Here is a 16,491-nt window from a genome sequence, read left to right on the forward strand (position 1 = left end):
TTTAATAAAGTCAAATACAAATAAGGCAACAAGAGAAGTATCCTACACTTCTCTTTTGTAAAGTAAATCTGAACAGCCGACATGGGCATCTACATCAACTATATGATTTGCCTGAGAAGCTGGACAGGACATAAAAAAAAAAAAAATTAAAAAAAATAAAAATAAAAATAATAATAATAATAATAATAAATAGGTTAGTGTTATTTATAACTGACATTGTTCTCTGTTTGACTCATTTCACTTGATCAAACCTTTTCTAACATTCCACACTACAAAATAATAAAAGTACGTATGATTCCTGCTGGTATTGTATCGGATCAATAACGGTATCGACCACTACTGAAGGCTCTTATATTGGTATCGTATGGAAAGTGTAAAACCTATATATCCGGACACCCCGAGCAAAAATGTTAGTCAAATATCCTCTATGTGAAATGAGTTTCTGCTTTTTTTAGGATTTTATTGCTCAAATGTTCCTAAGTTTTAAAAGTGCTACATTGAGCCCACACCCCACCAGTTAAACACCTCCAATTTAACGGACAATACAAATCAAGAAAACAATGTTTATATCTATTATGTTGTTATTATTATTACATCTGCTTCATTTCCACCCACTCTCACACACCAGCGTCAGTCTCAGCTGGAAATCATCCAGCTTCATGAATCAGTGTTGCATTACCGTCAAATTTCCAAACATCCTGTAAACGCTTCCCGATTCGCTCGTCACCACCGTCATCTCTGGCACATAAGCATGTGAGCCATAGCTCCACGGGGGGCTGTCCAGCAAGATGGATGGAAATGCATCAGCAATGAATACACAACAACTTCCCCTTCATCTCTTTAGTTGTCCAGATGTTTGACTTCTATTCCCACCGCAATGTGGTTCCACTTTTGTTTATTTATGCGCTCATTCGTGTCCAGCGGATGCGGAAACGGGATGGGCATCTACGTGAACGTGGTCAAGTATCGGTCGACAGAGATTATCTGGGCGCTGTCTTGTGTGTGACGGGGTTGCATGACCCCATTGTAAACCCGGAGGCTGACCTGTGACCTTTTGGGAAGAGATAAAACCTCCCACTTCCCTCCGTCGCCACGTTTTTAGCTTGGCTAAGAATTAAGGTTGTTAGAAAGATGAAAGGGAATCTGCATCTTGCCTTCTGCAAGTGACTAGATTGAAGAGTTTCCAAGTCTCCATTTGAATTCCTTGATATGCCTTTGTTGTTGATGCGCCTTTTTCCACAAATTACTTTATTTCAGCCTGCATGCGGCTAAAATGACCACACGCATAAGGGTTTCAGTGCCTCCTGTTTCTACGGAGTGCATTTGGCTGTAAGCAAATACAAGTTTGTTTTGATCAAATACCTCATTTCTCAGGGTGCCAGACAAATCAAATCCAAATACCGTATTTTTCTGACTATAAGTCGCATTTTTTTTTCATAGTTTGGCCGGGCTCCAGTGCGACTTATATATGTTTTTTTTCCTTCTTTATTATGCATTTTCGGCAGGTGCGACTTATACTCCGGTGCGACTTATGCTCCGAAAAATACGGTAGCAATTCTTATATTTCACAATTGTGAATCGATTTATAATAGATTTTTAAGCGATCTCTGCGCTTACTCGTTGCACATATACACCATACGTCAGGGAACAAAAAGAGCTTTTGTAATCTGTTTTGAAAAGGTTTTATTAGCATTTATATACCAAATAATACATTACTAAAATTGAGAATTGATTCGGAATCAGACTCAAATTGAATTTTGAGATGTTGTAAGAGTTACATCCCCACTAATTTCAAACCGCTGCCAACCTTTTTAGTTCTGTGCGACATACCGGGGACTATATCCAAATTGAAGATTACCAACACTAAATCCAATTAGTTTTTCTTATTTTCCCCTGATTTGCCAATATTGTTGTTGCGCCTTTTCCGCAAACGATTTTTGTTAGGCCGCTGATTGTCTAAAATGGCTTGAAAGTTAAAAGTGCCACCTGTAGCTTTTATGGTGCCCTTGGCAACCTACAAATACAATAGTAGAGAGAGCAATTGGGGGTAGAACGGTTCACAAAACCCCCAGAAAAAACATTAACTGAACAACACACGTTCTTTATGATTGTTTTTGCATAAATCGTTCCATCCTTATAAGCCATATGTATGTATGTATATACACGTATGTGTATGTATATACACACATATATGTATTCATATGTGTATGTATGTATATTTATGAATATATATGTGTATATATATATGTATTTATATATGAATATACACATATACAGTACATTAAAGTTAGTTAAATTCCCAACGATCGTCACACACACTGGGTGTGGTGAAATTTGTCCTCTGCATTTGACCCATCCCCATGTTCACCCCCTGGGAGGTGAGGGGAGCAGTGAGCAGCAGCTTGCGCCGCGCTCGAGAATCATTTGGTGATTCAACCCCCAATTCCAACCCTCGATGCTGAGTGCCAAGCAGAGAGGCAATGGGTCCCATTTTTTTAGTCTTTGGTATGACTCGGCCGGGATTTGAACTCACGACCTTCCAGTCTCAGGGCGGACACTCTAACCACAAGGCCACTAAGATAATACGACACGACTCGTAACTTTTTAGCAAAACAAATCAAGCAGTGTGACTGTGAAATAAATACTGGACACTAGACTCTGCAGGTGAAGTTTTCTGTATTCCTGTTATTTCTTGTAAGGGAGTTATGTGTAAATGAATTATGGATACAAACAAACAAGTAAACAATGCATTCACATCTTGTTTGAAGATAGTGCAACCAACACTGTAGGTTGATTGATTGATTGATTGATTGATTGATTGATTGAGACTTTTATTAGTAGGTTGCACAGTGAAGTACATATTCCGTACAATTGACCACTAAATGGTAACACCCGAATAAGTTTTTCAACTTGTTTAAGTCGGGGTCCACTTAAATTGATTCATGATACAGATATATACTATCATATCATATCATTGAATTAACAAGAGAACACCTTCTGCTCACATTTAAAACATTCATGCAGTTTTCAATAAAAGTACAGTAACCAACATTTTAACAGTAGATTTACCTGCTAAATAAAGTTCCCTGAATCCAGATGTTGCTTCAGGTAAATGTTTGAAGACCACATGCCGCTCTTTCAGTCAGTGATGTATTAGGTGGTACTCCCACCCCTCAGAGCCTACTACGTGTGATGGGAAAAAGTCCAGACTTGCACAATTATCTGCCGACCCTTCCATCCTCCCTTGTCAGTAATAGTCACCCGTTTTGTTTTCCAAAATTCCGCCCCCTCACTTGTCGTAATCGGACCCCCGGCTACTTCCTGGTGTGCATACCTGTGTCGGAGCCAATCACTCACATCTTTTCCACACCGCCTGACACAGAACGTCAGATTTTTGCCACTGTTCTTCCTGGTCATCCTACCTTTTTCCTGATCCTGGTTTCCCGGTCATTTTCTGAGTAAAAGGCTGCTGCGTGACCCACTGTAACCTGGAATGGGAGGTTTGGCAAGTGCCAAGTGAGCAGGAAGTGGCAGAAAGGAAGTGGACGCTGTTAGTACCTTGAACTGGATGAGGGGTGTGAAAGAAGCGGGATGGTTTTCCAGCTGAGGAGGTTAAAGGTGGAAGGACTATGATTCTTTTGGAAAATAGTCAGGATGCTGATCAACCACTGGGCGGTGGTATTTTTGGAAATAACGTGAATAAAATGTTTTTACTCTTGACATCAAATCAGGGTCAAAGTTGGCCAGTGAACCACCCTTTTCCAGCGCATCCCCATAAACAGGGTGTCTAGTATCCCCCCTATTTTTACCAGCAGGCGCTGAAAGCCTCTGGAAGCCTCTCGTCAATAGGCATCTCGTTCCTCCGCCAGCGGCGTGTCACCATTTATTAAGTCGTCATTACTCAGGCCTCGACTCAAATAGACGGGTCGCGGATAGGCCCGGTTGTTGCTGCGCTGCCTAAAGGGCAACCCCTCTAAGGCATGTTGCAGCATATCGATGCAGGTAGCCAGGCAGCAATTAGCCGGGCTAATGCAGACAAATGGGGGGGGTTGGGTTGGTAGAGGCAGAGTTCGACGGATGGAAAGGACACTTTCATGTCTGTCTCCACATTTTGCTGTTTTGGGTAAACAGCCAAAAAGGCTCTTTGGCCTAAAAGGGTGATGAGATATGGTGATGAAAACCGACACACAAAGAAAGGAAAAACGCTGCAAGACTTTGACAGACTCAACCAAAACACTTCCTAAAGGTCACTTATTGAACTTCATCTTGGCCGGAAAAAATAGTTTCTGTGGGACTTATTATTACCCCTAGGATACACTTTTTGCAACAATAACAGTAGATTCCAACGTGACCGTCCGTGCTGGTACCTTTTATCAGAAGCGCAACCTGCTGCACGGGGGCTCGGCCCGTCTCTCATTTTCTTTTGAGTTTCCTGAGGTGTGCCAGTTGAGACATCTGCACCCGTGTTTATCAGAGCTTTTATCACCTCAGCACCAGCACTCACCAAGGAAGAAGTAGCACACCGCAGCCTACCTGCGGGTAGAACTGCGGGTGTTAGGTGACTTAGGGGGGATGAAGAATTTCACTGCACCCTGTTGCTAATGTGAATGACTTTCCCAAAGATAAGACGGCACAGGTTGACCACCTATTTGAATTTATGATGACATTGCAGAAAATATAATGTAATAGTCAATGAAGTGTTCCCCCCAAGGTTTAAGGAGCGCCGTAAAAATGGCTGCGTCGTCGGCGGTCTTGTCTTGTCTCCCTGTAACGTATGTCTGCTCTTAGTGGGACTGTGCCGAAAATATACTTTTATGTTCTTATGTGTCTTGTGCATGTTAAGAATTGACAATAAATCATCTTGAATCTTAAATTAACAGCATTTGGGGTAGGTAGGTACAGTAAGAGGCCATTTTGATGAACACCGGCTCAATTTAATCTAAAACATACTGCACAGTGACTGCAATGCAATTGCTCTTCGCCAGTTGTATTCTCCTGAGAACCAGCGTCCTCTGCAGGCGACTTTTTTTTTAATCTATAGAGGAGGCTGGCTCTCAGAAAGGTATGTAGTGTGAAAGCCATCACATGTTATAAAAGCAGTCAATAGAATGATTAATTCAAAGAGTCAAAAAACGGTTCGCTCCAATTAAGACATGTTATATAATGTATGCCAAGGAAGTCAAACATGCGGATCAGGCCCGAGAACAGGTTCAATCCGGCCAACGAGATGAGTTTGCTAAGTGTAAAATTGAGCTGCATTTTTAAATGAAAGAAACTGCTGTTCTAAATGTGTCCACTAGATGTCGCGATAGCAATTTGGTTAGGCAAGCAAATAGTTTATACCGGGGCAAGCAAGTATACCAAGCAAGAGGTACACGGTAAAGCGGGGGGTAAATGCTGCATGAGACAATGCACATTGATATAGTTTTGTGAAAATTATTGTCTTCTGTGCAAATTTAAAGAAAGTGAACAGTGTGTGAATTAATGCAATCCAGTCAGAGTTTTAAGTTTGTATTTTTGGTTTGTTGAAACTGTTCACACATTGCACAGCTCTTATTTTTCTATCAATACACGCTGATTCCTCGAAGGCAGGGAGTACCTCAACCCTCTTGAATTAGTTTCTACCTAAGTTTTCATGGTTTGTTGAGTTAGTACAGGATTAATAAGTGGAAATGACAAATGAGGTAGTTGATGCACAGAAGAGTTTTTATTTATGCTTTGTTTTGTTTTTGTTCAATCCTAAATGGGCTGTGACTTATAGTTTAATTGCTTTGTAGATACACTGACATGAAGTCTAAGTTCATTGTGTTCTTCGTGGTGTTTCTGAAACTGCACCATTTTTATTCTGAGAATTTTCAACTTACTTGAAGTGTTTTGTCAAGAGTATTATTTGTGATATGTACATTTTCAGAATGTGCTTGTTCTATTTTGGGCCGAAGCAAAACAAAGAAAACAATCTTAAGTAGTCGTAGTTGTATTTTTAAGTTATTATGCCATGATTTTACCCGTCCGGCCCACGTGGGAATAGATTTTCCTTAACGCGGCCCCTGAGCTAAAATTAGTTTGACACCCCTTGATGTATACGATCACATCTCCTGTTGTGTGCAATACGTAGAGAAGTTATTCTCAAACTGTGGTATGTGTACCACAAGTGGTACTCAGGCTTTATTTAGTGGTACGCCAAAGAATTACTTTGAATCAAAGTGTTCTATTTTCCTATAATCAATAACAGAGTTACTGTTCAAACTGTGTGTAAAAATATTAAATACACGTGTTAAATAAATCCGCTACCTTGTTTTAATGAATACTGAGGCCTACTATGCTACTGTGTTTTACTCTTGGTCATTATAGTGGTACTTGGAGAGCCAAGTTTTTTCTGAGGTGGTAGTTGGGGTAAAAAGTTTGAGAACCACTGATGTAAAGCATAGAGAATTGTGGAAACAGAAAAGAAAGATCATCGTATAAATTAGATGTGTTTGAATTAGTAAAAGTATAGTATAGACCTGTTCTATAGGAAATGTATCTTAAAATTAAAATTATGTTGCTTTCTGGTGGTGCTAAATAGAAAACTAGTCTGGTTAGCGCCTTGCATGGCAGCTCCCTCCATCAGTGTGTGAATGTGTGTGTGAATGGGTAAATGTGGAAGTAGTGTCAAAGCGCTTTGAGTACCTTGAAGGTAGAAAAGCGCTATACAAGTACAACCCATTTATCATTTATTTATTTAGAAAAGCACTCTGTAAGCGTGGACCTCCACCAAGCCAAAGTCCTGAATTCAGATGGGGATCCAGATCACCCCCAAAGTCGAATCACTTGTTCTTTATTCCATTTCTAACATTTGTTGAAAGTTTAATCGAAAGGTGCTTGTAACTTTATAATCTATCTATAGCGGAATGAAAGAAACACAGCAAACCTTCTTCATCATCCACTGTCTGTGTCTTTTGAGACGTTTGCATACACACACACACACACACACACACAAAGAAGTACAGGCTCGTAACTTAGTTGAAATTTTCCCGGATCAGCCCCAACGTCTAATCAGTTGTTCCTTATCCCATTTCCTGAAAGTTTCATAAAAATCTGCCCAGAACTGAGTTATGCTGCTAACTAACTAACTAACTAATAGACAGTCAGTCAAACAAACCCTAACGATTACATAACCTGGCAAAGGTAAAAAAAATAAACCTAATTTATATTATGGTAAAAGAAACGGCAATGACACTTTAGTAAAGTAGTCGTAAATACTGAAAGACTCAATGTCAATCAATCAATCAATCAATGTTTATTTATATAGCCCTAAATCACAAGTGTCTCAAAGGGCAACGACATCCTCGGTACAGAGCCCACATAAGGGCAAGGAAAAACTCACCCCAGTGGGACGTCGATGTGAATGACTATGAGAAACCTTGGAGAGGACCGTATATGTGGGTAATCCCCCCCCCCCCTCTAGGGGAGACCGAATGCAATGGATGTCGAGTGGGTCTGACATAATATATTATTGTGAGAGTCCAGTCCATAGTGGATCTAACATAATAGTAAGAGTCCAGTCCATAGTGGGGCCAGCAGGAAACCATCCCGAGCGGAGACGGGTCAGCAGGGCAGAGATGTTCCCAACCGATGCACAGGCGAGCGGTCCACCCCTGGTCCTGACTCTGGACAGCCAGCACTTCATCCATGGCCACCGGACCTGTGTTTCTCCCCCTCCACAAGGGAGAGGGGGGAGCAGAGGAGAAAGGAAAAGAAATGGCAGATCAACTGGTCTAAAAAAAGGGGGTCTATTTAAAGGCTAGAGTATACAAATGAGTTTTAAGATGGGACTTAAATGCTTCTACTGAGGTAGCATCTCTAACTGTTACCGGGAGGGCATTCCATAGTACTGGAGCCCGAATAGAAAACGCTCTATAGCCCGCAGACTTTTTTTGGGCTCTGGGAATCACTAATAAGCCGGAGTTCTTTGTACGCAGATTTCTTGCCGGGACATATGGTACAATACAATCGACAAGATAGGCTGGAGCTAGACCGTGTAGTATTTTATACGTAAGTAGTAAAACCTTAAAGTCACATCTCCAGTTTGTTCAGACAAAAAGTTTGCCATATATGTTGTCAATCAACTTCTCTGTAGCTTTCCTTGCATCCGTGAAAATAAAATATTTGGCCTTACGAGAAATCTCCTTTCACTCGATGGCAGAAAAGAGAAATGTCACCCATGTGATTAAAACAAAAGAAAAAGGAAAATGCAGGCGGATGAGACAACACTACTCATGTCCGTGTTTCATGGTCGCTGTCAACTTATCCCGCCCCCGTGGCTCTCTCTCCTATCTCTCGCTCAGCTCGCCTCCCCTCTCTTCCAGTCCTCTCTCTCTCTTTCTCTCTCTCTCTCCCTCTCTCTCTCTCTCTCTCTCTCTCTCCCCGGCAGTCTGTTGGAGCTCCACATGAGGATTAGAAGCTCGCTGTAGTGTCAGACAGAAGACCGAGCCTACAATTCTCCAGTAGATCAGACAGTCCTACTGGACCAAATTGATTTTAGTCGTTCTTTTCATCACCGAGCAGTTGGCACCTTATTGCTGAGATCTCACTTGAGGGGAGGACTGATACACCACGGGGGACTGCCTTCAGGACCTCCACACGGGGAGCCATGTGAGCTGCACCCTACTTCCCCAACACTCATCCATAACTGGATCATCCACCTTCTGGACTCCCGTAGAGGGAATCTCTGGGCCGGTCGCCCCTTGGAGATACTTGTGTCGGAGCGCTGGTTGGGGTGTGAGTGCCCCCCTGGTCTGGAGGCCCGCCGGCAGCACTCCAGCACCATGGATTACCTGTTTGGCTTTATAGTGCTGCTGTGCGTGGCAGTGCAGTCGGGAGTCGGACTAGAGCCCAAGCACAATGTACCCAGACTAAAGCTGTCATACAAGGGTAAGCTCGTTCTCCATTCACCTCCAAGTCAGCTTGTCTAGTCTTGCTTTTATTTCCCTCTAATTTTGCCTCTAATTTTGTCTATTTCATTCGCTTCCAAAGCATCACACATGAAGTTCTCTGTTACTTTGCCTCTGTCTGGCTTAGAATTTGCCGTTCATGTAACATATATCCAGATTGGTTCCATATGAGGAGAAAAAGGGTTCTTGCCGGGAGTTAAATGTATACAATGGCCCCTGTTCCCTTGCACCCGTGTACTGTGCAGCCCTGTTAAGTGTTCTGGACAGCCAAGGAGAGCCTCTGTTTAAATGGCTTCTGTCCCAAAAAGGTGGAACTGAGGGTGGGGGCAGTTTTGACTCTGAGCTTTTTTTACCATGTGGATCGAAAACGAAGCCAGAGTGTTGATGACATGCTCTTATTTTCTTTTGGGATGTTTAATGTGCACATTTTACACTGCAAACATGTCATTCCGTCCTGTGTTATTTTGAGGGGAGTCTGCGGAGCGCCGCGTCTTCCTCCCCTCCCTGCCGCACGCTAAACCCGACTCTTTCTAATAGCAAACTTTTCCCACCTCACTCTGAATAATAACATTTTCGGCATATTTTGGAGAGGTTCGGAGGGAGGCTGTTGCGGTCCTCGCCCTACAACATGATCTGAAGTGTGGGGGTTTTTTTTTTAGTTCCACTGCTCTCTCATAAAACGTTTCCCTTGGAAAATTTATGATCAATCGCTGTCAATTTGCTTCAGACAACAGGACTTTGTGGTGAAGGTTCCCTTGTGTGCTCGACTCCCTCGCTCTATTTTAGAAATGCAGTGTTCAGGGTGAATGTGATGGTTGCCACTCTAATTGATGTTCTATCTTTGGCCGACTTGTTTGCTGTAACTTATATTTAGCGGGCTGCTATATGACATGTTTCATCCTACCGACGTTGTAATTTTGGGCCGATTTATTCCTCTTTATCGCAGTTTTTCCTCGACTCTCACTTTGTGCTTTTTCAGGGCAGGAAGCGACAACTTTTATAGATTGTCTGGTGGTGCAAAGTGGGCGGTCGGCAAGTTGAAGTGATTTTTATGGGACACTGTGAGGGAAAGGATGCTGATCAGGGATGAACCGATTTATGAAAAAAATCAGGGCCAAGATTTCTGTTCTGTTGTTTGGAACATGTTTTTTTTTTTAATTTGGGGTACCAATCAATTTGGAGCGTAGAACCCTATGATTTCCGCAATGGCAGAGGGAATGACGGGATTGGACAATATAAATGGAATACTATTAAACGCGGAAATTGACGTAATGAGTATTGAGTTCGTGAAATACCGTCAGCAGGAGAAGTAACGTTCGTTTGGGGAAATCGTGTTTACGGGGACGCGTGCACCTCCTCAGAGATGCTCAACCGCTCCAACCAAAGCTAAACTTTTCACTCACCTTCATGTCGCAACGTCAGCATTATAGCCGATTGCCCTGCACCTTTCTCAGGTTGCCTGCCTCTGGGACTCACTCAGACCACGAAGAGGCCACCTCAAACACGTAAGGAAAAAATTACGAATTGCATCTCTTACTCCAAACTGTCGAATAGTTCTCTTATATTACATTAAACCTGCTCAGTGGCCTTGTGGTTAGAGTGTCCGCCCTGAGACTGGAAGGTCGTGAGTTCAAACCCCGGCCGAGTCATACCAAAGACTATAAAAATGGGACCCATTGCCTCCCTTCATCAAGGGTTGGAATTGGGGGTTAAATCACCAAATGATTCCCGAGCGCGGCCACCGCTGCTGCTCACTGCTCCCCTCACCTCCCAGGGGGTGAAAATGGGGATGGGTCAAATGCAGAGGATAATTTCACCACACCTAGTGTCTGTGTGACTATCGTTGGGACATTAACGTTAACTTTTAACTGTTTTTTTTTTTTTTACAAATGTTACTACTTGTGATCCAAAAGCTAAGTGAAAGCACAGAAAAACACAGTGCTAATGCTAATGCTAGCCAGCAGACTGCTGTTGTTGAGGATGCAACCACCGATGCCGGGGATAGTAGGGCTGCGCTTATCAATTATTTTAGTAATCGAGTAAATTATCGATTAGTTTGTTCGATTCATCGAATACTCAGATAAAACAAGTTTTACAGCCTCAGTGCATTTTGGGGAAAAATTGTTTAATTATACAACACATTTCTTGGTTGCCATATAAATCCACATCAACGACTCCATGTGTGTTACTAAAAATGTAAAACACTCTACGTTGTTTGCCACCACACCGATCACCGGACATAGTTTCTGCACGACCCGCTTTATTGCAGCGGGTCGTGCAGAAACTATGTCCGTGTATTTAAACCTCCAGGCACGCCATGTGGTCTGAATTGTATACATTTATATTAGTTGCATTCATTCAACGATTTATCGAAGCAACATGATATGAATCAAAACTTTTTTCTAATCAAATTTGTAAGATTGTGCGATATAGATGATATGCGATATAAATGATGTATATTTGGCTTAAGATAGAGATTTTAATACCGTCATCATATCGTGATAATGCATGTTGATGACACATTCTAGATGCGTCCCGCAAATTTGACAGCGACAAGCAAACTAAGGCATCCTCAACGCAATGTAGCGTCTTCGCCAGCAAGCTAGGGGCTAATGTCTCTTAACAGTGCAGCTTCTAATCACTAATCTTTGCCTCCATGGCAGCAAATAGACTGTGTTTATTACAAGTTACATTATCACTGGAGGGTTAGAGGACAAGGAATAGCTAAACATGCTACATTACACACCAGAGAATAGAAAAAAGCATAACTAACCGCTAAGCTAGAGCTCTTGAACATTAACAGAGGTGGGCAGAGCGATACAAATATCAACAGTAACGATACCAACTATAGTATCGATATGTGGTCAACACTAAAGTGATTAGATCAATAATTTCCATTATCGGAAAAATTTTTGTTTTTGTTTTTGTTATTGTATACAAAGTCAGGAAAAAAGTGCCAATAGTTGTTTTTGCTTTTGTTTACTTTTTTTTGTTTATTGTTAACCTTATTATGTAATGAGAGGAAATAATTAAATACTCATTTATATTGTCGAATTGCTTTTGTGATCAAAAGTTTAATTATTGAAATGGCCAATACTGCCCCTGTAACTACTGTATTTTTCAGACTACAGAACACACCGGTATAATAGCCGCACCCACCAAATGTTCTAAGAAAAAAAACATGTGTCTATATATTAGCCGCAGATATATGTTGTGAAATGAGTTATCTACACAGAAATATTTTTTTGAAACAGTAACAATACAAAGAGAATGTCATTGTCAGATAATAATACTAACACAGGCACTCGTAAGCGTGTTAGCATATTAGCTAATGCCTACGACGCTTGCTTGTTTATATTACGATAGTACATAAAAATATGTATGAAAACACTCCTACAGACATTACACATGGGGTGGTTTAGTAAGTATGAATAGTTTTAGTTATGTTGTAAAACGTACAAACGTTGCTTATAGTGCCGAAGAATCCATACGAGTAGATACGCTAAGGACAACTACAAGACAGAACGGTGCTTGTACTTCTGGTTGAAAGCACTAAACAGAAGAAAATACTCTAGATGTTCACCCCACAGCCCCTGCAGTGAGCGAACACATCTAAAAGATGGCGCCATAGCACAAACAATAACACACCTTTTGAGTGTCTGTGCTTGTGTTTACGGAAAACTCTTTGTTGAACACAAAACACTAAATTATCCAGAGTGTGTGAATGTGAGTGTGAATGGTTGTCTGTCCATATGTGTTGGCCCTGCGACTTGTCTAGGGTGTACGCTGCCTTCTGCCCGAGTGCAGCTGGGATGGGCTCCAGCTCTATCACGACCCCGAGAGGGACAAGCGGTAAAAAATGGATGGATGGATGGAAAACATTATGGCAGTTAGTGAAGAAAAATCCATAAATTAGCCGTTTTTTAAGCCAGAGGGTTCAAAGCATAGTCCTGAATTTACAGTACTTAGTATTGGATAGATATTCAAATTCATAGTTTTGCCCATAACTAATGTAAAGTATTTAAACAACAGAAGAATAAGTGCTTATTGCATTTTAATGGAAGTGCAGATAGAACTATGTTCAAAGAGAAAGTAACCAACTATTACCAGTAAATTATTAGGTAGAGTAATAATAGTGAAAATGATAAAAGTAGGATCCTTTTTAACCTGTTTTGTAATGTTTCTATTGTCATTTATTTGCCACATAATATATTGTGATATGTATATCTTTATTGCAAGAGGCTGCAATATATTTTCCCGATATAGATTTTAGGCCTACAAATTGATCGATTAAGCGTTGCACTCCTAGATTAAAACATCTTAATAGCTAAGTGAATGATAGCATGACAGCTTCAAATACTATACTTATTATAATAATTATAACTCATGCTTCCTTGTGTATGCTTACTTTTACTTAAAAGCATTTCAACTTAAAGCATTTATTGCTTCATATTGTGTTACATTATTGTGATCTGACTTGAAATACTGCATAACATTGTCCAATGATGTATTGTAGCAATATATATAAATGTTTTTACATTTAATTCAAGGGTCAGAGCTTTGGGAGACATTTTTAACTTTTGTTTTCATAAGATATTTTTGTAATAACCACATCTGATAAATGGTAATTATGGATTATTGCAGGGGTGTCAAACTCATTTTAGATCAGGGGCCACATGGAGAAAAATCTACTCCCAAGTGGGCCGAACTGGTAAAATCCCGGTACAATAACTTAAAAATAAAGACAACTTCAGATTGTTTTCTTTGTTTAAAAATAGAACAAGCACATAAATCATAATGTTGTTGGGGTTTTTTTTTTACGGTTAATAGTATTCTATCTTTATTTGTCGTTATTCATATTTTCTAAATAAATTATGTGATAATGTTCATCAGTCAACTCATTGGTGTTCATTTTCAATCTATCAAGATAAAAAAAATGTATATCAAAATCAAATTACAGTATGGTATTTATGTAGTTTGCTCATTTTCCTCGACTGATGCACTAACATCATGTGCTTTATTTTGTAAATTCGTAGCATCATCTACAAGGATACAAAGAATTGATATTGCGACATCCAGTGGACACATTTAGAACAGTAGTTTCTTTCATTAAAAAAATGCAGGTTAATTTTTATACTTAGCAAACTCATCCCACGGGCCGGTTAAACCTGTTTGCAGGCCTGATCCGTTTGACACCCCTGGATTATCGGAACATACGGTATTCTCTGGGGTGTTATTAACAACAACTAAACTGAAAAATGTGTCACAAAATTGTAGTACATTCCGAACCGTGGATTTTGCGAGCCGTCCCAACTTTATTGCTGATAGTGACCAGACGAGGCCTACGCAAGAGCCGTTTCCTGGGCAACCAAAAGCCCGGAAAGTCGGCAAGCGCGCAGCTATTGGTGACGCATGCGGCGAATAAATCTGCCAGGACTCACCTGATCCGAGTCTCCTGGGTGCCATCGTGTCATCCTGCGCTGAGGCCAGGCTGCAGGCATGACGAAGGGGGAATGTCATCCTTCTTCCAGCCATCTGTGTGAAGAATGCGGTTCCCTTGTGTGATCCTCCTCACTTTAAGGCCTGACAGCTAGTGGAAAGAAATGTCAGCCTGTATCTGTATTAAGTGCACGAGTGACGAGTAAGGGGACCAGCTCTTTGTTTTTATGTCATAGGACTCAACGCCCTCCCTACAAAAATGTGTCGGCGCTTATAATTAGACACCTGGTTTTGTGCGTGTGCATCTGTTGACAAATCTGTTGTTGATTGCGTACGTCAGGTCTCAGGACCCACAGGTGTTTTGACGGCTTTCATGGGATGACTGCCCCCATCGAGGCAGGAAGAATAGGCAAAAAGACTGCCGTCAAGTGAGGTGTCACTCATCTCCTCTCCTGGCATAGTAATTAAGTTAAAAAACCACAAGGCGAAATCCTCCGAGGAGGTGCAGTCAAACAAGCGGCTAGCCAGAGAGCGCCACGGCCGCACGAGTGCTGAGTGAAGCGTTGGCGGAGACGACGGAAAACAAACGGGCCCTGTGATTTTGGAGCTGTCAAATAAACACACGCGAGGAAGCGACGTCCTCAAAGGAGTGCTGACGACACGCTTCCAGGATGAGACAAAGTCGGTCCTTTAGCGCGGCGTCGGAAAGGACATAAGAGGGGAGAGCGCATGAGCGGCCAGTTGGAGAGATAAAATGAGCCCTCGCGAGACAGCTGGCGCGGCAAGTGCAGAGTGAATGATTTCCCACAGGGCGTCAGTTGGGACATTCTACAACCAAAAAAACAACAAATGCTTCATAAGTTCTTGGAGACACAAGGATGACCACAGGAGTTAATGATTTTCTCTTCTTATGGCCTGAAACGCGTTTACTTTCTTTGATAAGTAGACAAGACATGAGGAAAGACTAAAGGTGAAGTCCAAGCAAAGTATCTACTATTAATGATTAATTATAATACTTTTTTATTGATGGCATTTGATGTAGGCAACACTTCCCTTCAATTATAAACAAACTCTGAGCTAAACCAATCATTGAAATACACAAGCTCACAAAATAGCCAAAAAGTAGGGCTACTCTAAACTGACATTTGGACCTTCTAACTGACATAAAACCTCCATGCTGGTTATTTTGAGTATTCTCCTCTGTTTAGTAATACTGTCCACTATCCACTTAAAGCAGGGGTGTCAAACTCATTTTAGATCGGGGGGCCACATGAAGAAAAATCTACTCCCAAGTGGGCCGGACTGGTAAAAATCACGGCACAATAACTTAAAAATAAAGACAACTTCAGATTGTTTTCTTTGTTTAAAAATAGAATAAGCACATTCTGAAAATGTACTAATCATAATGTTGTCTGGGTTTTTTTACACTTACATGTTGCGGTTAATAGTATTCTATCTTTATTTGTCGTTATTCATACTTTCTAAATAAATGATGTGATAATGTTCATCAGTCAACTGATTGATGTTAATTTTCAGTCTATCAAGATAGAAAAAATAATATCAAAATCAAATTACAGGATTTGCTCATTTTCCTTGACTGGTGCACTAACATCATGTGGTTTTTTTTTTTTTTTTTTACATATGTAGCAAAATCTACAAGGACACAAAGAATTGCTATTGCGACATCCAGTGGACACATATAGAACAGCAGTTTCTTTCATTCAAAAATTTCGGCTCATTTTTATACTTTGCAAACTCATCCCACGGGCCGGATAAAACCTGTTCGGCCGTACGTTTGACACCCCTTACTTAAGGTGTAGTTACTTGACAGGCAATCAGGTGTTGCACAGCGTGAAGGGTTCCAGAAAACCAGCAAAAGAAGAAGTAGCCACCTATACGCCGGTTCGTCCCGTCCACTACACAGCAGAGTCTTGGAGTAAAACCCAAGCACTGTGCGGAAAATACGAGTACAGCAGTGCCTCAACTTAAGAGCTCAGTTGGTCCTATGGCTGAGCTCTTAATTAAAAACACTTGTATCTCAAATCAACGTCGCCCACTGAAATTAATTAAAATCTGTTTAATCAATCATTGACCCCCCAAAACAGCACAGTTTTAACAT

At 41.1% G+C, this 16,491-nt stretch overlaps 1 protein-coding gene across 2 annotated transcripts in view; it reads left to right on the forward strand.

Annotated features, from left to right (window-relative positions):
* Positions 1–16,491, forward strand: part of sema3aa (sema domain, immunoglobulin domain (Ig), short basic domain, secreted, (semaphorin) 3Aa) — a 185,539-nt gene that overhangs the window by 106,647 nt on the left and 62,401 nt on the right. Inside the window, exon 1 of one of the 2 annotated variants that reach the window (XM_061959487.2) lies at positions 8,419–8,913. The exons of the other annotated variant lie outside the window; for it this stretch is intronic. Coding sequence (XP_061815471.1) covers positions 8,808–8,913 — 106 coding nt within the window. The 5' untranslated portion in view covers positions 8,419–8,807. Of the gene's footprint in view, positions 1–8,418; positions 8,914–16,491 lie in introns of those variants that run through there. 2 annotated transcript variants of the gene reach the window in all.

This window comes from Nerophis lumbriciformis, linkage group LG05 (assembly GCF_033978685.3).
Source record: "Nerophis lumbriciformis linkage group LG05, RoL_Nlum_v2.1, whole genome shotgun sequence".
Lineage (NCBI taxonomy): Eukaryota > Metazoa > Chordata > Actinopteri > Syngnathiformes > Syngnathidae > Nerophis > Nerophis lumbriciformis.